General features: G+C 31.5%; 1 protein-coding gene across 1 annotated transcript in view; it reads right to left on the minus strand.

Moving 5' to 3' along the window:
- The window catches only part of LOC126776744 (transient receptor potential protein), a 47508-nt gene extending 23982 nt beyond the window's left edge, over nucleotides 1-23526 (minus strand). The window contains exons 1-3 of the mRNA XM_050499467.1: nucleotides 23442-23526; nucleotides 9167-9330; nucleotides 4513-4657 (exon numbers count right to left, since the gene is read on the minus strand). Of these exons, the coding sequence (XP_050355424.1) occupies nucleotides 4513-4657; nucleotides 9167-9324 (303 nt within the window). The 5' untranslated portion in view covers nucleotides 9325-9330; nucleotides 23442-23526. The remainder of the gene's footprint in view (nucleotides 1-4512; nucleotides 4658-9166; nucleotides 9331-23441) is intronic.
- Between the last annotated feature and the right edge of the window lie 733 nt (nucleotides 23527-24259).

The raw sequence follows: 24259 nt of genomic DNA on the forward strand, positions 1-24259 counted from the left end.
ATTGCTTGACAATCATGATCCGATGGGATGATAATTCGACACTAGCAGAAGGAGTTCAGGCGCAGGATTAACGGCTTTCTAAGGCACGGGAGTATACACACTTTCAACTTACAGGCTCCGGGCTGTTACTGAGAATCTTCGACAGAAGAACCCAATAACATCTCTACACTATTATATTATTTATGTAGTTATGATTCATATTAACAAATGTGGTCTTGCTAACAGTACCTTTATATCATAAATATATAACGAATGACAGCAGAAAACTTTCGTATTTATATTACATAAAGCAATTTTAACAAAATTGCTATTTATTTAATTGTTTCGAGCAGAATAATCTAACTAGATATTAAGAACAATATGTTTAAGCAACAGTTTCACGCTTGTCAAGTCAATAAAGCGGGTGAAATTATGTATTAATTTATATACTAAAACCTACTACTTTACTAGTGTAAGGGCTTTGTGCAAGCCCATCTGTGTAGGTACCACCAACTTATCAGATAGTCTACCGGGAAACAGCAATATTCTGAACTGTTGTGTTCCGGTTTAAAGGGTGAGTGACCCAGTAAATACAGACATAAGGGGCATGGCATGTGAGTTCCCATTTCTCGTCACTTCTACATTTAGAAAAATTTTCAAAGAACATAAGAATAATATATTTCAATATACTAAACCCTCAGGGAAATCATTTCTCCGATAGTTTACGTCAATACCCCCCCATAAATTTCCATAACCGCCATCTTATGATTCTAACTGTAAATCTCAATAGGCAATAAATATGATTTTGTTGTTTAACGTAGAAATGCCCGACTGATGCTTTTTTTGTAATGAATCTTTTTTTAATATTAAATGGTTGAAAGTCAGATCTGATTGTGCGATTAAAGATGTAACCATGCACGCCGATGTTATTAGTTATTCAAAATTAAATATTCTAAACATCAATAATAGGTATTTTTGAGTTACGGTATAACAGGTGAGTAACGTATCAGCCCGTTAATGCCCCACAGCTGGGCTAAGACCTTCTCTCCTTTTGAGAAGAAGGTTCGGTGCTAAACCCAACACGCTGTACAATTCGGGTCGGATACACATTGGTCAACTTCTCATCCTACACATGCAGGTTTACACATCCTCACTATGTATTCATTTTTGGAAAGCACGAGATGAATTATAAGCATTTAAGCGTCAATATCGCAACGGCTTACTATCGCAAGCCGCAGGTTCGATCATATACACTTTAGGTTATCGTCGTCCTTAACCCTTTTTCAAGCCCCGTGCGTCTGGGCTATGGGAGGGCCGAGACGACGCCGTCATCGTCCGCCGAGCAGGATCGGCTCTTTCCCGTTCCCGCTCCGCCGTCTCCTTCATCCTAGTTTCGTCGTTCTCACTCCTAATACAAGCAGTACGCTTAATTGGAGGGGTAAATAGGAATGTTAAAACTTCCTTAAAAAGACTGACATTGCAAGAATTTATTTAAAAAAAAACGCTCATAAAATTCAGTGGTGCTTGTCGCAATTGTTAAGATTCACGTGTTCTACTGGACCATCACGGTTTCGTGAGAGCCGCGTTACTGAGAGGCGCCTGGGAAATATCATTTCGATATTACGGTTGGTATGGAGTATTTACGGTGTAAGAATGGTAATATTTCTTAGAGTTCCAATATTTATACGTATAGATGACTACTTGCCATCAATGTACCCACCTGGCGACTCTTATATCTGCACATTGAATATTTTTTTAAATACATTATTCTAATTTTATTATTTTCGATTAAGTGGCCAAATAAACAATTTTCGTTTTTATGTATGTCTGTCCATCTGTGTGTCTGTTACTGCATTACGTGAAAACCGCTTGACGGGTTATAAAGATATGTATTATTATGATAACTGATTGTCCAGCTCGACGATACACCAATAACTCAATACTAGTAGTGCGAGTCTCATTCCCAAGGGAAAATATAACAACTTTTTCCACTAATACAGTAACAGCCTGTTAATGTCCCACTGCTGGGCTAAGGCCTCCTCTCCCTTTTGAGGAGAAGGTTTGGAGCTTATTCCACCACGCTGCTCCAATGCGGGTTGGTGGAATACACATGTAGCAGAATTTCAGTGAAATTAGACACATGCAGGTTTCCTCACGATGTTTTCCTTCACCGTCAAGCACGAGATGAATTATAATCACAAATTTTCCACTAATAATCACGCCGTAACTATAAACATTTTAATTTGTTAAATTACAAATTTGTTTTACGCCCGCTTCTATTGTTAGCTTTTGTTTTTTTTTTTGCATTATTTACGGCTTTAATTATAAATGATGCTTAGATTAATATTAAATGCTTAACGGGTGATTAGGTAATCTATGCTGTCTTCTTCTTTCGAATGTCAAACCAATAATGATGACGTAGTAACGTTATAAGTAAGGCCAATTGTCTATATATATGTATGTGAAATACTACTCATCACGAGATCTCCTAAACTATCCGACCGATTGATTTGAAATTTGTCACAGTTACTCCTTCCGCGAAGTAGACGCTCGCAAATAAAGAATTTTACGAAATCCGGTACGATTACGAGTTCCGGTACGGATACGAAACCGGTACGATTAGCTGGTGTATAAAACAAACTTAACGGTGGAACAAATAGCTTTATAAAAAAAAGTTGCTATAAGAAAATTAACTTTCAATTACTATTTAAAACCGACTTTTCAGACTTAGAATTATTTTAGTTATTTATAAAATATCTATTGGAATAAATATAATTCATTAGGTATTTGTATTTAAACTTACATTAATCCGTAACAAAACATCTTTATTGCTGGTAGAATAAGGAGGTACAAATGTTTTAATCCACGACGAGGCGCCCTACTCATTTTTTTCCAATCGTTACAGTGCAAATATGTAATGTAAGCTATAATTGTGTGGCACGGCTTTGTAGTTTGAAACTAACTATGCAATTTGTATATAAATGTGCAAAGTTACAAGTACCCTTCATTTGAGCGAAAGCGTAGTTTTTAAATATGAATTCTAAAGAATGAATGCATTCATTCAACTTTTCAATAAAATTTTGTTTTAGTTTACAATTCGTGCTTTATTGGAAAATGTCTAGTATCAAAGTTTGTTGTTCATGCTATTTTGTTTTAATAACAAACTAAATCAATAAGTATATACATATATATTTATGTGTGTGTTTATATATATATTTGTGTGTTTTTTATGCAAGTTATGGATAGATAAGACCTTCGACTGTGTGTAATTCAGTCTGTAACTATAAGAGTACATACAAACATACGCGAACGCGGATAAAACAGCTCTATTGTACTTTTTCGTCTGGTATGCTTTAAATATCATTATTTTATGTTGTAATTTTATTATTACTAAAATCAAATATATCCTTTGTTACAAAAGTTTGTGATTTAAAAAAATTCTAATAACAGGTTTGTATTATGTGTAAATTTAATTAATTATTTAAGGTTACTGGTGTACAATAACGATTCGTTAAATATAATCGGGTATTGATTATATATAAGTATATATAATAGTTAATATGGCGTGTAAGTTTGTTTAGTCTAAGAAATTCCATTGATGTTGTTTCAAAACTATCCTAAATGTGTTTACGAATTAAGTGTAACGATTGAGTGATCGTTCGAGACATCGATTGACTAGAGTAGGTATGTAAAATTTGTTTCATAGAAGAAAGAGAAAATGAAAAGAGTTTTTTTACGTAGTATCATTTTTCATATATAAGGTGTAAATGAGTTTTTCATTAGAAAAACCGTAACAGCCTGTGAGTGTCCCACTGATAGGCTAAAAGACTCTTCTCTTTCTTTTTGGAAAGGAAGGTTTGGAGCTAATTCCAACACGCTGCTCTATTGCGGGTCGGTGGAATACACATGTGGCAGAATTTCAGTGAAATTAGACACATGCAGGTTTCCTCACGATGTTTTCCTTCACCGTCAAGCACGAGATGAATTATAAACACAAATTAAACACATGAAAATTCAGTAGTGTTTGCCCGGGCTTGAACTATTTCATTATAAGCACTATTTTTCTGTGAGTTGATATGTATCCATTTGATCTTACATCGCTAAGCGTCCCATTCACTGTGGCAGTCCCTTGGAGCAATTTACTAAGGTCCATAAGGAAAGCTCCTTCACATGACGCTTTTAAAAGACAAGTTTATTAATTTTTCTTGTAATATTTTTTTAAATTATATCACGTGATCGTTAAATACGTATACATAACTCATATATATTATTTTTTCTAATGTTTCTTATGTACGAGTATGTGAGATGTGTATTTGTATGTTTTGATAAATTATTTAATTTTTACATATAGATATAAAATTATTATAGAATTAAGATCATGTTATGTACAAATATAATATTAAAATAAATATAGTTTTCTTATATGTGTCGTGTATGTAACTAACATTTATAAAAAAACAAAAACATTCATATATTATATAAGACCTTTATGCAACTTAATGTTTAACGAGCTCAGTTATTTAATATCCTTACCTTCACTTTTATCCCAGAACCGAGCAAGAGTTTAATAAGTTCGATGTTTTCATTCTCGATGGCGGCGATGAGAGCTGATCTGTTGAGGGGATCCACGCAGTTTATGTCGAGAATTTCCGGCTTGTTCGCGTACACTTCTATCAACCTGCGAAAATTATATATATGTAATAAATTTGAATAAAAACTATATATAAAATATGATATAAACATAATCGTAAGCCGTTCGAGTAATTGTTTATAAAAATAAAACAAACATTGTGACGTTATCAATAAATAATCAATTAAATAAAATTTTATAACGATCGAAACACATGGTTTTTATTTTAATTATAAATTCAAGCTTGTTATGTAAAAGTTTCGAGTTTTATCTGGTTAGAAATCTTTATTTATCATAAAAAATAGTAATTATTATTATATGAAAACACATTGTTTTTTTATTTTTATTTTATTTTACTGGTGGTAGAGCTTTGTGCAAGCTCGTCTGGGTAGATACCAGCCACTCATCAGATATTCTACCGCAAAACAGCAGCAATTGGTATTGTTGTGTTCCGGTTTGAAGGGTGAGTAAGCCAGTATAATTACAGGCACAAGGGACACAACATCTTATTTCCCAAAGTTGGTGGCGCATTGGTGATGTAAGCGATGGTTAACATTTCTTACAATGCCAATGTCTATAGGCGTTGGTGACCACTTACCATCAGGTGGCCCATATGCTCGTCCGCCTTCCCATTCTTTAAAAAAAATAGGTGTTATTATATTTGTATGTATGTATATTTCTGATTTTCAATTACCGCCTTCACGGATTTCGGCGTAGCCTAAAGGTCGACTGGTAGAGAATGCCTTCAGGCATTAAGTCCGCCTTTTGTTCCTACTACACAATGTGGTGGTCAATAAAGTCTTTAAATAAATAAATAAATGCGAGTACGTAACAAGATACATGTAATATATGACATGTGGGTAATCTTAAAATAATATTAAAAACGGCAAACAATTTAACGAAACAATGCAATGAAAAACTCAAAGAGTAATTAGTAAATTGATTAATAAATATATATATTTATTAAACATGTTTTTTTTAATATCGTAATTGTTTTGACTCTTTTATTATCTCTTGGTTATTTATTATATAACTATGCTCCTACAAACTTTAGATTGTTTTTACTGTATTTAGTTGTGATACATAATATTATATATATATATATATATATTCTATATGTATTAACGAGGAGATTCATTCATATCGTCTCTCTGTATGTATTATTTTAGGATTCATAATGTTGATTTCATTCCGCTTTGAATAATATATAATGAATCTACGACGGTTACTTTGAACCTTTAATAATCGTATAATTAATAATATATAAAAAACTATCTAACCTCTTTGAGTTATTTGTTAATTAGCATTATAAAAATACTGCTGTCTGCGAGCTTTCATGGCGTGCAATGTGTATCTATAAAGTTATATGAAAATAATGCATGAAGGTAGAATGTATAAGGACAGAAAACTTAATTATTTTTAATTCAAAAACGCTTTTCTAAAATTTTAGTTTATAGGTTAAATATTAAGCATACTGTGTTTATCTTAAATATTCCGACTTCAACGGCGTCCTAAGCCGTCCGGCCTCACAGGGGTGCCCCCTGTGAGGCCGGACTTCGGCTTCGGCCTTAGGACGTCCGTTTCTCTTGAGCCCCTTATATGGCTCTTAACATGTAGAGGCCACTAGGGCCAACAGCAATACACAGTCCGAATTTTTTTTATCTTAAAAAGTTGTACACCTGTGTTATTTCATTATAGGTTTTATGTAATTATGTAACAACTCCTGGTAAACCAAATAAATAAATCTATTTAGAACTCATGAAAAGCCAGGTTGTTAGGTAATATATGAAGAATATATGATGTATGAAAAATTAAAAATGCTCAAATGCAGCTTGATTTAGTTTTCCTTTACAAATGTGAGACTATTCATTAAATAGAATTTTTGAAGTCCAGGTTTCTCATTCAACAACAGATTTTTTTGTGAAGAATGTAAATTAGTTGAAAAATAAGGTAATTTTTCTTAAAATAATAATTTTACCTTCTTCCTTCGGCCACTAGACTATTTTTTATATATAAAAGTTAAATTGCTAACTTGCGGTTTACTTTTAATTTTACTTCATATTTATTGAAATTCCTCTAAGCAATTTCCGGATCAATTTTCTTATCATAAAACACGTTTTCAATAAAATGGCCCAAAATGAGTAACAGTATTAAGGTTTTTTCCATTACGCTGCTCCGATGCGGATTGGAGGAATGTTGCAGTAGTTTAATGAAATATAACAAATTAAGCAAATGAAAATTCAGTAGTATTATTTAATATAAAACTTATACCAGAAAATGCAGCGCGTTGCGGAGAAGGAGTTAGTATATAATATTATTATATAAGTGGTAGCGCTTCTGTCTTTTTTTATAGAATAGGAAGGCGGACGAGCATATTGACCACCTGATGGTAAGTGGTCACCAACGCCCATAGACATTAGCATTGTAAGAAATGTTACCCATCGCTTATATCACCAATGCGCCACTAACCTTGGGAACGAAGATGTTATGTCCCTTGTGTCTAATGTCACTGGCTCACTCAACCTTCAAACTGGAACATAACAATAACAAGTACTACTGTTTTGCGGTAGAATATCTGATGAGTGGGTGGTACCTACCCAGACGAGCCCGCTTAGTCGCTTTGCATGTGGTTGTTAATATAAGATAAAAGATTCGAAACGATTTAGAATTTCATATTATAGAAATCAATCAGGTTCTACAATTCTATATAACATAATAAATATTTATATAAACAGGATAATTGAAATTTGATTTCACTATATTCTGTGATATGTTCAAATAACCGTATAATATATATTTGATTCAATTGCTCTTGCAGACTATATTTGTTCGTCTAGTTTAGTAAAACCAATTTCATCAAATTTCTCGTGAATCCATAGCAATTTGAGTATATTATTTGTATATTTATTAGATATGTAGAAATGAAAGTAAATTCGAATATAATTTGACCTCCCTTGACTCAACTCACTGAGGTTCCTAGTCCAATAAACTGGATTAGTTTTTGTAGTGATTCTTGCTGCGACTTAGCAACAGCTGCCGAATTATATGACATAGCCTAGCATCCACTGGATGCGCATTGCTAAGCTATACAACCCACTTCATTGCTACGACGCATTTGCTATTTTCTTTACTCAATTATGGTGACCTTTTAATTATACCTTCTTTACTAACATCGCTAAAACTACAAGAAGGTATATTATGCTATACTATAATTTAGGTGTAGACAAGACTCATTAAGCTGGTATTTGATGATGTGATATAAAAGGTTTCGTAAGAAGTTTGATTAATTTTGTTTTATTGTACTAACATTGTCTTGGATTAAAAAATGCTATTTTTTTAATGTTATTTTTTCTTCAATAAGGCTGAATTATAAGCCACTTTTGCGCGTTCAAACTAACAAACAAACTTTTTAGTTTTATATATTGGTGCAGATTAGAAAGCAAACAAACAAATGGGCACAGTAGTAAGTGGTGACCTTCACAAAAGATAAAGGCATCGTGAGAAATCTATCTCCATTCCTACCACCGTCAATTCGTAAGCGTAATAAGATTAATGTTTTTTTAATATGTTTGCTAATAATTTATATAAAATAATACTAAATAGTTTTAAACTAAATAAAAAACATAAATATTTGGAAATATTTACTTGGAGTTATGTTTGAATGTTCATTTTGAATATATTTTTTTAAATACTTATTTATATTACCTATGCCTATTGTTAAACTGATTCACTCATTTATATCAAGTTAATGCACACTTTAATCATTTATAGATAAGCCAGTAGAATCAGCTGCGCTTCTTACTTTTACGTTTCTTTACTTTCATGATTTTTCTAAAGATTGTATACCTTCGATATATGTGTAATATTTAAGGAATAAAAAAATGGTGAGGAAAACTGCATGGGGGGATGAAAATCGCGTATTTTCTACTAATCCGCATCGAAGCACTGTTATATATATACCGTAAGAAAAGTGCCCTGCCGTCTTTAAACGTATAATTTATATAATATTGTTCGTTAAATTTTGTAAACAAGAATCCACATTAGCATTTTATTCTACAACAATGGAATTTATTATAACGGCAGTAATTTAAAGTCATAAGGTAACTAGGCACAGTTTTCGGAACGACTTACTATATACTAACAGGTCGAGTAAGATAAAAGCTTATCTATACGTATAATAAAGTAGTAGAATTCATATGTCTATTACGTTGACTAAATTTATCAAAAAACGTGTGTGGAGATAAAAAAAAGCGTACCAGAAAGCGAAAATGCCCTTTGTTATATTTATTTTGTCTGTTTGTACACGCTAATCTCCGAAACCATTACGCAAGAAACAGATTTTCTTGTGCTTTTCACAGGTAGGTTAAGGTCTGCTTATTTTCATTGAAATCGGATAAAAATTGTATTTTTTATTTCATCTTTTGTTCATATAATAAAGCAGTAGAAAACGGGTGTCTATAAATTTATTTTAATTTTAAAACGGAATAGCTGAACACGATAACGCATTTTTTAAATGTCTAATATATTATCTAGTACTGATAAATAAAAGAAACTTACCTCTTGACAGTAACGTAGTCTCCTCTATCCGCGTTTAAGAGGAAGGACTTCTCTTCCTTCGTCAACGGTTTCTCCTGGAAACTGTGCAGGTCGACTGTGCTGTTCCGCACAGCCTCGTGCGAACTGCCAAGCAGTTCCTCTCTCGAACCGCGGTTCATTTTTAACTAAAACATAACATTATATCAATACATGACACCAATTATATTTACTTGAGTAAATATTTTGTTTTATTAATTAGAAAGTGTTTTTGATGACAAAAGTAACTATGATTGCGCTTTATATTGGATTTGTTTAACTCAGACGTGTTGTTCACGCCTTTGATTTATCTTTCTATTATTTTTTGGATTGAGTTTTTTTTGATCAAAAATTAATCTAATGAAATATATTTTATTCCCTGGAAAGTCTATTAAAATTTATAATAGTATCATCATTGTTAACCCAAGCTATTATGATACTCAATTTTAATAAATTTACGATTTAATTCCCTTCACTTAACGTGACGTGTGATTATCGTGTGATTTTGGACATATAATCAGTGTTTCTTAAACATTTATTGAAGTTAATGACTATGCAGCGCAAGTTCTAAACGTCTCTATAACACAAAATTGGGGCTGTAACTGGTCCACCATTTTTGTCACCAGTGACCTTGTTATGGAGTAAATATAACTTAACGAAAAACAAACATCATATAACCTCCTTCGTTGTTTAGATGTAAAAAGGTTTATTCAAAACTAGTTTTCCATCCGGTTTCACGCGGATAAAATAAGGTAATACATAAAACCCTTATATTGAAAGAAAATTAAGATACCATGGAATAACTTGTTTTTTTTAGGTCAGGTACCATTGACCAATGCGCAGAATAACTTGGCGAATTGTACTGTGTACTACACAAAAGTTTAATCACAATTGGATAGCTCGCATAGAGAAAAAACATATAGACATTCATTTTCATTTATAAAGATATATAGGATATTTAAAGATATGTATATAAAAGTGGCTTTTAAAAAAATGTAATTGTCCATCCAGATTTAGTTCGGGTGAAACGAGTTTTGTTTTTAAAAGCCACTGGACCCTGTCTTGTCTAATATAAACAATATATGGATCAACTCAAACATGCCAAAAATGTCATCATAATTGGTCCAGCCATTTATGACACTTCAGTGACATACACGTACAGAAAAATTATACATATATAAAAGATATGCGGCAAAGGAAAACTTGGATTCGAGAATTCCAAGCCTTTTCTGTAAATAAAAATCTCTGTTTGTTCTTTGTGATTTGTATCAATAGGTTAAAGACTTTATACGATATTCAAACAAACACATGAATAAAACCGTGTGGCTTGCTGTTAGATGTACTACAGTTCGTCGTAAAGGAAATCGTCGGTCGGGGCGCCGGAAAACTTTGCCGAACGCTTTATATAAAGCTCAAATAGAGAATATTTACATTACATTCACTTTATAAATATCAATATATTTAAGTGAACATTTCTTATATAAAAATAATAGGAAATATTACAGCATACATAGTATTATTATAAAACATCCACTAGAGTATACATTTTTAACCGACTTAAGCAAAAATATGTTTCATGTTTACTGATTATTCGGAAACTACAAGACCTCGTTAAACTTAATTCTATTGAAGTAAATTCTATCTCTCTATGTGTCTGTGACGTACTGTTGTAAGAAAACTTTGTTTGTTATAATGTTATCAAATCATTGGTGTTCTTTATTTAAATTTTAAGCATATAATTCAATAAGAGTTGCTGATTTACATTCAACTTTGTTATTTGGATCAGTTGTGTTTTGTGTACAAAACAATTTATTTTAAATAATTATTTTGGAGAAGAAGTATATACATAATACAACGTCTATACGTATCAACGTTTGTCTGCTATGGACTTTAATATGTTATATCTGGAATAGGGGCAACACTGGCTCATCACTCTTTGAAACGGAACACAACAATAGTAAGTAATTTTGCCAATAAATAATTGATTTGTGAAATCAGACGAGCCGTCACAAAAGCACCGGAAAGAGGTTTTAATTATGTGACAATGTATGGAAGTGTATATTACGTTTTTATACATTTATTTTATATACATGTCCATCAGTCGGCTGTTACGTATAAACACAGACATTAGGTTGCTTTAAGAACAGGCAACCTAGTGTAATATATATATATATATATTATATTCTTATACACAGAACAAACTTAAAACTCACCGCAGACGTGATAACTATAGTAAATAAATATAATATTTAAATGATACATTCTTTAAAATAGCGTATCACCGTCGCAATCAAACTTCTCAGGGAGACACAAAGTGGGTACTTATATAGAAAAGCACTGCTGTATTGTTTTATAAAATAAAAAATCGGAATTCTTGTATACAATATTATAATATCATGCTTTGTCTCCATAATTTTCAATAAAATTAAATGAAATCTTTTTAAGAATTAGTATTGAATATAATAAGTACATATTAAAAAAATATTAACCAGAGTGTTCATGTCAAATCGGATGCGCGGTTTTCTATTCTTTTTCCGTTTTTTCATTTTCATTTTGTTTATTTCAAACTAATTCATGATAATATATATTTATTCACTTAAAAACACCGACAATATAACTGTACTGTCATGAGATATTAATTTTTACATTTTATACAAATTTAGAAAACGATAAACATTTATACAATAAAGTAATCGATTTTTTAAAAACGATTCGATTAAAACCAATTTCTTTGTTTATATAACTTGAAATTGAATTGATTTCCTCCATGTGTTTCGATTCGAATCTCGCGCAGAACTAATTTCGTTTCGTATCTGTCTGATTCCCGAAATATATTACGTTTTTAAATCATTTTTGAACTGACTCACGAACTAAAGTACTTTGTTTTGATATATAGAATGATTTGTATTATTCAATGATTGGCCTTGTTTAAAGCTTTAGCTCCATAAAAAAAGATTGTTGTTTTAAATAATTTTATAGACTGAATTTCCTTAAACAAAACAGCACAAATATAAATATCTAATAATTAAAGTATCGATTATAATTTTATTGAATACAATACCATATTATATTAATATTCAATCAGTAAAAAAATTAATATATATAAGAATTGTTTGTTTTTTCTTACTATTATAAATAGTTTTGAGTAGGCGTAATAAGAATTACATTTTTGCCATTAAAATCAGAAGATTGATTAAAAGCGTAGCATTCTAAATTTAAATAATACGTTAAAAATGTTAAAAATTAAATATCTATCATTTAAAAATGTTAAAAACACAATGCTATATTGTTGTCGTATAGTCGAATTAATGGCTCATATATTATAGAAGATAATTATTATAGGATATTTTAATAAAGCGACGCTATAACGCTAGACGGAGGTACTGCACCTGTCGTTTAGACTTTCCCATATGGCGATCGCCCCTTTGATCAGAATCAATTCATGAGTGCCTGTTTACAAAGTAAAAATACCAGACTCCAATGAACTCTTGCCCGAGTGTAAGCGGAAATAGGAGCGTTATATAAAAGCATTTTTATAAAATTTTAGTAAAATTTATTTATCTATATTGAGGGTAGAGGTAAAACGGCCTTTGATGGCGATTAGTCACGCTTAGGAATAAACATTGATATTTTAAAAAGTTTTTTTTTGTTGAGGCTTGGGTGTGCACTTTAAGGTAGACAATACTCACTCACAGTCACAGACGGGCAGCAGCGATAGTTTTACCTACAAATTTACTGATTGTGTTCCGATTTAAAAGACGAACGTGTTGAGGATTAGTATGTTCGGCGATGCATCATGAAATAATTAATGTTTCTTACGATTGTGACTTAAAACAAATTTCGATCACGGCAACTATTTTGACGGAAGCTTGCTAACTGCGCAGAAGATTTTGTAGTTCAATGTAAGTATACAAACGCGTATTCTTTTTACTCTCTTACTTTCACTGTCTTTAAAACAAGGCAAATAATTTGAATACTGTTAAGTTTCAAACTCTGGACTGCTACAGAAGATTACTTTATAGTTTAACCGAATTATATACAATAACAGCCTGTGAATGTCCCACTGCTGGGATAAGGCCTCCTCTCCCTTTTTGAGGAGAAGGTTTAGAGCTTATTCCATCACGCTGCTCCAATGTGGTGGAATATACATGTGGCAGAATTTCAGTGAAATTATACACATGCAGGTTTCCTCACGATGTTTTCCTTCACCGTCAAGCACGAGATGAATTATAATAACAAATTAAGCACATGAAAATTCAGTGGTGCTTGCCCGGCTTTTTTATTTATTATTATTAATATATTGACTCGGAATTTGAATCTGTGATTCGAGATTTACTACCTTATAAACTTGTGATGCAACTAGAACAAAAATAATACACCTAAATAATGTTTTCCGTATGTAAAAAATTTATAGAGAATTTGACATATTATACTTATGTAATTATAGACAGTTTTCGCTCGCGGCTTCTAAAGCGTATGAGGAGGACTGTCAGGCGTTAGGTATAAAATAGTAGCCTTACTTGGGGTTCAAGGTTCCTTCATACTAAAATTTCATCAAAATCATTTCAGTGGTTTAGCCGTGAAAACCTAAACAACAAACAAACAACTAAGACAGACAGAATTACTTTCGCATTTATAACATTTATATGGATGTGCTGAAAAGAGTTATATCCGCTCTAATGTTGACAGTAGCTTTAGTAGACTGTTAACGACTATAAAATTTATGGACCGAACTCGTATCGTCTTTATGATGAATTTCAAGTATTCCCACTCAATGTATTAAGAACAATTATGAATAATAAGCTAAAAGTGTAGTATATATGCTAATAACAAAGAAAGATTTAGTTGAAGTAATACCATTAAACATAGGTTAACTACATGGCTTAAAAAATTATAAGAACATTCAAAATGACGAGACTGTAATACAGTCATCAACTATCTTCTCAACCACATCCCAAGTGGTGAAATAAACTTCAAGCCTTCTCCCAAAAACAAAAGAGAAGGCACGAAGTGGAATTAACCGGATCATACTTTATGTAAAAAGATAATAAAGTAATCATATTAAATAGCTTCATATAATATGCTGATATTCCTGACCGTTGTCGGCCACGATGGATTTTATCAACGCATATTACTTAAGTACGGATGATATATATATATATATTTATTTATTTATTTATTTTATTTATTTGGGAAACATACAGCATAATATAATACATAAAATTTAGTAACAAAATAAATTTCACTTAAGCCAACAAAGTTTCCACTTATACAAACAAACATGGAGTGAACCTAACGATAACAAGTTATTTAACAATTTATTAAGATATATAAATAAAGTATTAAAAATAATTTAAAACAGAAAAAAAAACGATAAGTATATTACTGACAAATACAGTTTTTTAGAGCTTCTTTGAACTTAAATAAATTTTCGTTAAATATATCTATACTAGTGTAGCGTTTATTATGATTGTCACATGCTCTTACTAAAAAGCGATTTTTAGCATAGTTCGTTCTACACATTGGGACATAAAAGGTATGTTTTGAACGAGCAATGGAATGTGAGCACTTGATATAAATGTTGTTGACTAAGTACATTGAATCGACAAAATTATTTACAATTTTGTAAAGAAAAACCTGATCTTTGCATTCCCTGCGTTTCTCAAGCGACAAAATATTAAGCTTATTAATAGCATTGGACCCAAATTTACGCGTTAATCTTCTAATAAATTTATTCTGAACATTTTCGATAGCCATAACATACTTAGAGTATTGTGGATTCCAAACCGTTGAAGCGAATTCCAAATTAGATCTTACATACGAGTTATACAACACATTATATGTATTGATATGCTTAAAGTCTCTTCCCTGGCGAAATATGAAACCCATCATACTGTAAGCTTTTGCGATAATTTTATTCACATGCCTGTCAAATAATAAATTAGAATCTAGAAGCACTCCTAGGTCCCTAACCTCGGTTACCCTCTTAATTAAATGATTGGAAATTGTGTAATCAAATAAAATTGGATTTTTTTTTCTAGAAAATGTTATTACATTGCATTTTTCAAAGTTAAGATGTAGGCCATTAGATGAACAATATTGCACTAAAATATCCAAATCATATTGCAAGTTTGAGCAGTCATCACTTCTTTTTATGATTTTAAATAGTTTTGTATCATCGGCATATAGAAGTATGTCAGGATATATATATATATATATATATATATATATATATACATATATATATATATATAAATAATCTCTATATATATATATATATAGGGCAAGTTTCTTTGCGAAGACAGATACAAGATACTTTCCATTTCATCACAAGAGAATAGTATGAGACGATGATGAATAATTGGGCACATCTGACTGTGTTTTAGTATATCACTAACACTGGTAAATTTCAAATATAAGCACCTAATGTTACAATCTGACTATTGTAACAGTAATCGGTTGTCTCTGTTTTCTATAAACCCTCTCGATGGTTCATTGGCTAGCATTAAAGTCTACAAATCACAAAGTTTTTCTATCAAGGATTTCTTATTTTACATTGGTACAGTAAATTGCTTGTTGTTAGTAAGCCAGTGTAACTACAGACACAAGGGACATAACGAACTAGTTCCCAAGGTTAGCGACGCATTAGCGATGAAAAGAATGCTTAATATTTATTACGGCTTCTAAAATTTCTATTCGGCTAAATAAAATTGTGTTTTATAAATATTAAGAAAATTAGATTGTTATATTAAGGCGGGTAATGTGTGAGATCTGGCTTAGTAATCCTGGCAGACCACCAGTTAAATCCTAGGAAGAATCGTATTTATAGAATATTACCATAGTGTTTAGAAGTCGCTCAAACTGGAATCACGTTAATCTTGGTTTCAAACATCAATCATATGCACTGACGCATCATGTTCTAAAATTATTTCTTTCATGATAAAACTAGTGATCCAGAGATAATTTTATTAATAGCGCTGCCAAAAAAAACTAGATGTAGCTAAAAATAATTATTAATGTAACAAAAAATAAAACTTTTTCTTTTATTAGATGTGTATGACACTGGTCAATGGTGTCTTAAGAAATAGTAACCGTCTCTTACATCGCCAATGCGCCACTAAACCTTCCAAGGTTTGGTTAGGCAATTAAGAAGTTATGTTCCTTGTTCACTTCTTGCTTCACGGGCTTACTTACTTTCAAACTGGAACTCAACGATATTGCTGTTTGGCGCTAGAATATATGATGATTGGCTGTTACCTAGACGGGCTTACACAAATCCCTACCACCAAATAAAAGTTTATAAAACAGTTTGAATATATCAATTGAGAGCTGTTACGTGTAGATGACAAATAAACAGTTCCACTCTAGGAATACAATAAGCAACTTATTTCAAGGAATGCAAATTGTTCTCTACAGCATAAAAGACGTGTGAACATTTTTATCAATGATCCACGACTTTGAAGTGACATTACGACCTAAAGAACCTGTATATAATTTTGGCAAAACTCAAATATTAAATCCATTATTATTGTGTGAGTAAAAGCCACAATTTAAGAGCCATTTTTTTCTACGTGCCAACGAGTTCTTATAATGCTTATCGAAAGATAGTATTATTTATTCTCTGGTTTGTTAGGTTTATTCGTGGTCGACCAAATTATTACCAGTAAGACTGTACCAGCTACTAGATAAATATTTATGATACATTTTTCTAATAAAAACAATGTTTTAAATTAAAAAGAGTTCACAAAATGTTTTAAAAGCGTATATGTTTATTTTAATAGCCAACTGTATTGACTTTAAATACGTTTTAGGTATTATATTAAAAAACCGTGTATTAGTTTTATTAATTGATATTTTTAATTTAAATTCATTTACTGTAATATTCATTGTCTCCTAGACAGACAGACATGATAATTGCCAACATGAGGGTATTTTAAAATTGTAATGGCTTTTTTGATACACAATGATATAGCAATAAAAATATTACTATTATTTACTTCCTTTTTAAGTATTTTCTATTTAAGAGAAGACATTAGTGGACAAATTTATTGATGGCGAAACTTTATACAAGGTCGTCTGGGTAGGTACTATCGATTTATCAGTTATGCTGTCATATATGTCTGTATTCTTGTCCAAAATGTGTAAGTAAATCGTGTAATTTCATATTGGACAGAGCCACATAATGACAAAGTATATTTGTTTGTCTACTTTCCTTCAATGAATAAAGAAATTAATAGACAAGATGGCGTCCCATTCAAATTCTTTTGTTCGTCTTTTTACTCATCCTGTCGATCATGATATAGCCAGGACTACAACAATTACGGTCTATGTATTTTAATACCTATTAAGATTATTGGGTCGAAATGGCATCACAGCCCTTCGATAGATAAACTTTTTTTGAAATAATTCATAGAAAACAAACTGTTTAACATTTTTATCACAAAGAGAGTGATTGAATGAATTCAATATCGATTAGACGAGATAATCGTTGATAAATTTTCACGAGTTCTCGTAAAAATATTCTTACTCAGAGAGTGTTGTCTTGTAGGTTATCAAAACACTATTTATACACTTAAGTACTCTTTATTTCAATATAACTCGTATATAATATATGTCGCACGTGAAGCTGTTGGTCCGAATAACATACATTTATACTTGCAAAGTCTGAAATTGTAACAACGATTTTATATATAAGCTTAAAATCAACTGATACTTTCAGCTTAGTAACGATATAAGTCAATTAAGTATAAATACCAATAATACATTCATGTATAGAACAAATAATCTTATGAGATAACAATTAAAATATGCTTTAAAAAATATAAGGTGTACCGTTTTTATAAACTTTGAAAATACAAAATCAAACTAAAATGAATAATTTCAAGTAGTATGCTATTAGGAAGTGTGCTCATTAACATGTAACATCTACAATTCATTGATATTCAAAATGGATACTTGAAGAATTCATTTAATTTTGTAACATAAAATATGATATGAAAAATACTTACAAGAAATATATTAAGCCGTGTCAAGTACTCGTTTTGCACGTTTTCTATAAGAGATTTGCTTAGGTATAATGAGATTGAAACTCAAGGTGAGTTTATTTTTACAACAGCGGAATGGACAGCTTTATGTCAACGATTGATAATATAATGTTGTAAAAAATAAATGATTCACTATCCAACCTAGCTTTATAGGACAGTTTGTCCGTTTGCTCACGCTTTTTGGAGATCCATGATGGAATAAGCACCTAAGCCTACTCCTTAATATGATATTTTATTTCCAGTATTCGGACATTTAAGGGCTATGACTCAACAAGAAGCTGGAACAAGGAACCAAAAACAAACGAAAATTCGCACACCTAGTCAACGAGTATACCAATATTTTTAATGATAGATTTGAACCCAGGACTATTACAGCAGCCAGTTGTGGTAGATACGCTAAATAATCGTCAGTAATTTAATACTGGAAAAACAGGTAAAAAAATTATAGAGCTACGTGACTTAACTCGGTAAAGGAAAATTAAGAGTTCTATTAATAATATTACAAAATTTTCGTGCCCTATGGTATAAATTTGATAAATATCACTTAGAAAGCTTTTGGACGAATAATATTCCTATTACCTTAACACAATAAGTTATATTTCAAGAAACTGTACAATATATAAATAGATTTTGTAGCTAATTACCAATAACTAAGACAACATAAGTGTCATATCCATTGAGTGAAATTTAACAATGAATTATGAGTTTTGGTGTGAATCCAGAAGAATCAAAAACCAAAATTTATTGTTCAATTATATAAATATTGGTGTGAATAATCTGCTAGATGTAAGCCTATGTTAATTTACAAATTACTGTTAATTAAGGAGTTGCATAAACTTTATAAGCGAAGTGTCGATGTTACCAGACCATGTGGACCAATGTTCTTACCGAACGAATGTTCAAAATTTACTTTCTGATAATAACGTTGATTTTCTTAATTGTTATTGTTAAAGTGTTAATCATTTTGAACCTTCGTCTTCAGGAGTCAAAAATTGTGTGGAAACCTTAATATGTCTGTAAATGTCTTTTCGATAATTTATTCGATATCTGTATATATTACTAGTGGCAAGGCTTTGTGCAAGCTCGTCCGTGTAGGTACCACCCACTCATCAGATATTCTACCGCAAAACAGCAGTACTTGGTATTATTGTATTCCAGTTTGAAAGGTGGGTGAGCCAGTGTAATTACAGGTAAAAAGGACATAACATCTTAGTTCACAAGGTTGGTGTCACATTGGCGATATAAGCGATGATTAACATTTCTTACAGTGCCAATGTCTATGGGCGCTGGTGACCACTTACCATCAGGTGGCCCATATGCTCGTCTGCCTATCAATACTATAAAATATATTAACCAATTAACCAATGATGATTGGTTGATGATTTTATAAATATTCCTAACTGTATTTTGGAGAGATATTTTGTCACGCAGGAAATATTTTAGTGCACAAGTGAGAGCAAATACTTAAGTTTTATATTGCCAGAAATTTAGTAGGTAATAATCTAATATAAAATTAATTAAAAAGGTAGAAGGCGTAGAATTTATAAAATATCGTAGAAAAATTAATATAAATAAAAATATAAATATGTAGAAACTTTTAAGAGTAAAAATTCTTTCGGAAATGATATATATTTTTACAAAACGAATGGCGATCAATCTTCTTTTTAAAAGCCAAATTAAAATACTTTAATAAATCAGTCTCTTTTTATGGTTCTGAATTATGAAGGTAAAATGAGTATGAGAATGACTGTTTGACTGCCTCGTTGGTCTAGTGGCTTGATGAAAGGCCGCAGACCCAGAGGTCCTAGGTCGGCCAATAAAAAGTTATTGAGTTTTTCTGTCAGAAAATTCTCAATAGCAGCCCGGAGTCTGGAAGTTGGATGTGTGTTCACTCCCGTGCCTCGGAAAGCACGTAAAGCCGTTGGTCCTGTGCCTGAACTCTTTCCGGTCGTGTCGGATTGCCGTCCCATCGGATTATGAAGGGAATAGAGAGTGCACCTGTGTTTGCTAATCAGTTAGTTGGCTAATCTCTCATGAGATTGGCCGTTGTGGCCGAAATCGGTCTGGAGGACATCATCATACTGTATAATTATAAAAGGATATGCATCGATTAAAATAATTGGCAATTTATTGATTTATTTACAGTGTTTGCAAATGTTTTCAATGCTTCAAATAAAACAACAATAAAACTAATTCCGCCCGCAGTTTGCACCCGCGTGTGAAAAGGGTGTTAGATGCTCGTTGTCACCCGTTGTCCTTTGCTGTTATTTTTACTCCATTTTGTCATTGATTTGATCATACATAATATTATTAGCTAATATTTATATTTATATAAATTTATTCAAAGCTATAATAAAACATATTTTAAGTAATAGTACACTAACAAAACTAAAAGTTTTTATACCCTGTCTCATTGTCTCTGGCGACAGGAGGGCTGGTTTCTTTTTTGGTCATAAAATCGGCATTACGAGTCAACGAAGTAATGCTTTTAGTAAACTATGCCACGCGGCCGTGTTTTATAGAAAAAATATATTTAAATTGATTTGTATAATATATCTTTTGTCATAAATAAATTCAATATTTGTAGTTTTGTTTATATTGAAGCCTTAAACATATACAAATAAAAAATAAAAATAACTGGTGTATAAATCATGAATGCGTGGAATGATGGTTAGAAAGCTAGTTTCGTAATTTTCATACGTAGCTATAAATTACTAATTTTAAATTATTTTTAAAAACAAGCTTATATTTCTATCAATGTACTAAAATAAATAAATTAATATATTATATCGATGTTCAGATAAATCGTATGAATCAAAACTAAGTGCATTTAACGGAAATTAAGTTGCGAAATTTCACCAACGCATACATAAACGTTTTTCTTGAGGAAAACGACATAATTAACCCTTAAATTGGTTTTATAATTGGACTCCCGTGGTTCTCGAAGAAGTTTTTTTCAGTTATAAAATATAACTCATAATATCGTATGATTAAAAGATCGAATATCAATAGTTTAATTCGAATGATACATTTCAAGGCTCATCTCATAAAATTACTAAATAAGTAGGTACATAATGTATTATGTAGGTAAATGTACTTTATATTATGAAATTGCTTCTATGATATCGGATCTGATGTCAGTTCGCTGCATTAGCACTAATCGAATCGACCCTCATCTCTATTGACGGATTTAAAATAAACGTTTTAACATAATAAAGGAATACTATATATTTATTGGGTTATGTATATAACTTAGAATTATGTATATTTTATATAGGGTTGTACATATATTATTTAATAATTTATTTTAATTATTTGAGGATCACCAACATGCTTTCTTTATAGAATAGGTAGTCGAACAAACTTCGTGACGGACTTGATGGTAAATGGTCACCACCGCTCATAATTATTGGCATTATCAGAAATATTTATTATATACCTCGTGCCTGTTACACTGGGTCACTTGAAACTCGAAAACAACAATTTTAAGTACTGAATTTTTGTATAATACGGAAGAATAACTCATGAGTGGGTGATACCTACCCAGATATGCTTGCAAAAAGCCTTACCACCAAGTAAAAATAATATCAATTGTAAAAAGCAGGTCCAAATCTAACAGTTGCCATATTTGTACAACAACAAACACACGCATTTAGTTGTCATATTTATAATAAACAAACAACAAACACAAAAATCATCCTTCTTTGTTTAGAAGATAGCTTTTAAAGCAGCAGATCTCAAGGCGTAAGGTTCAAGCTCTGAGTCGGGCCAGTATAAAATAATTGTATGGCCAGTATAAAATAATTGTATATTTGTTTTTCTATCAAAATTTAAACTTTCGCTTGGACTTTCTCGTACTTGCACATTTGTGTGTTTGCACACACTTTACTATAATATACTGCAATATCTCCTGCTCAGCTAGACTTCGCAAAAAATGGCTGCCGTGGCTGACATTATTCAGGTACGCATCATTAACAATTTTATTTGAGTTACTTTAGTAGTATTACTATTGGACATAGCCTCTTCTCACTTTGAGGATGAGGCTTGCTTGCTTTTTATTACCACCCGCAAACAATTCTGAAGTAACGTGGTGTTACTTCAGAATTGTTTGCGGGTGGTAATAGAAAGGAATTTTAGTTTAAAATTAAATTATTTACATTAAAGTCTTAAATAAGTACAAAGAAAAATTTAAAAATTGTTACTGTACAAATCTTGACCGCTTGTTGAAAATGAATGTAAAATTGTAGATTATAACTATTTATCATAAAATATAGAATTACCTACTTATCAGAAAAGAATCATGCATTACCTACATAATATGTAAAGAGTACAATCCGCGATAACGCGCCCCACTCAGTTGTTTCTGTGCTATAGTGCAAGTGTGCAATGTAAGGTGTATTAGGGGGGGGGGGGGTCTTCATGCATTGAACGAACATAGTATACACAGGCTTTAAGTCATAATCAACATATGTGCAAAGAAACGATTAGAAAACTAAAAGCGCTAACGAGTTATTATCACGATTGTAACATGAAGTCACCGTATATGTCTGTCTGTACGAGATAAACTCAAAAACTTCCCAACGGATTTACAAACGGTTTTCAGCGATAGATGGAGTGATTTATGATGAAGGTTCAGTGGATAAATTATTAACGTTTTGTTTAAGCGCTGATCGTTGAAGAGTCATGCAAAATGAGCTTTACTCTGCTGGTGTGCGTCGTGAAAACCAAAAGAGTTTTAAATATTACGATATAAATGTTTCATGTAGACCCTTGTGCTACCCGTGCGAAGCCAGGACGGGTAGTTAGTGTATTTTATATATGCAATTCGCCAACTTAATATATTTTATATTGACTTAGGATATAAACAAGCTCATGAGTTATTATTATACCGAGATTCATAAAAATAACCCGTTGGTCACCGATGTAATGCATAATATACAGTCTACATTGAAACGACAAAATTCACACACAAATTTAAGAAAATTAAAAAATATAAAAATCACGTTGGAGTTTTGAAAAGAGACTTGCATTTCATTGAGGTGAGTCTAAAAACTGCAGTCCAAAACTCCACAATCCAACTTCGACCGTTAGATACACAAATGTGTATTTGGAATAAGTAACAAATATTTGCTTATCCATTTTACATAATTCTTAATATTTTAATACAGTTTTTTGCGTTTTTTATGAAATTTATCGATTTAACAAGGGGTACTCACCAATTAATAGTCACTACAAATTCATGATAAGCCACAAAAAATAATCGCGAACGAAACCGCACCAGAACTTGTCCTACGGGACAATGGCCAACAATATGCTAAGTGAACACGTTAATCGAATTTTCAAAGTGGTTCGCCGCTGTCTAGTGATGTATTTTTTTTATCGATATTATTTAAAATAAAAACTAATTAATTTATATTTAATTATTTATGTATTGTGATGATTTTAATTATGTTATAAGATATAAATTATTATTTCTTATTATAAATGGTTTTTAACTTTATTTTTGAGGTTTGAGGTTTAAGAATTTATTCTCAAAAAAGATATATATAGATATTTTTCATCATTTCAATTTATTTTTTTCTTCTTATTATTGACTGAGATATAACACCTGTTTCAATAGAAGGTATTTTCATGCACTTAATATGTATTTTTGTTTTACTTCCCTCTCGGTGGTGACGTAAAATATCGTATGAAATTCTGACACATGTATATTTACCAAACCGTATTGAAGCACGAGAACCATGAGATGAGAATGCCGAGATGGCCTAGTGGTAAAAACGCGTAAATCTTAACCGATGATCGTGGGTTCAAACCCGGGCAAGCACCACTGAATATTCATGTGCTTAATTTGTGATTATAATTCATCTCGTGTTTGACGGTGAAGGAAAACATTGTGAGGAAACTTGCATGTGTCTAATTTCATTGAAATTCTGCGACATGTGTATTCTACCAACTCGCATTGGAGAAGCGTGGTGGAATAAGCTCTAAATCTTCTCCTCAAAAAGGAGAGGAGGCCTTAGCCCAGCAGTGGGAC

Source organism: Nymphalis io, chromosome 21 (genome assembly GCF_905147045.1).
Source record: "Nymphalis io chromosome 21, ilAglIoxx1.1, whole genome shotgun sequence".
NCBI lineage: Eukaryota > Metazoa > Arthropoda > Insecta > Lepidoptera > Nymphalidae > Nymphalis > Nymphalis io.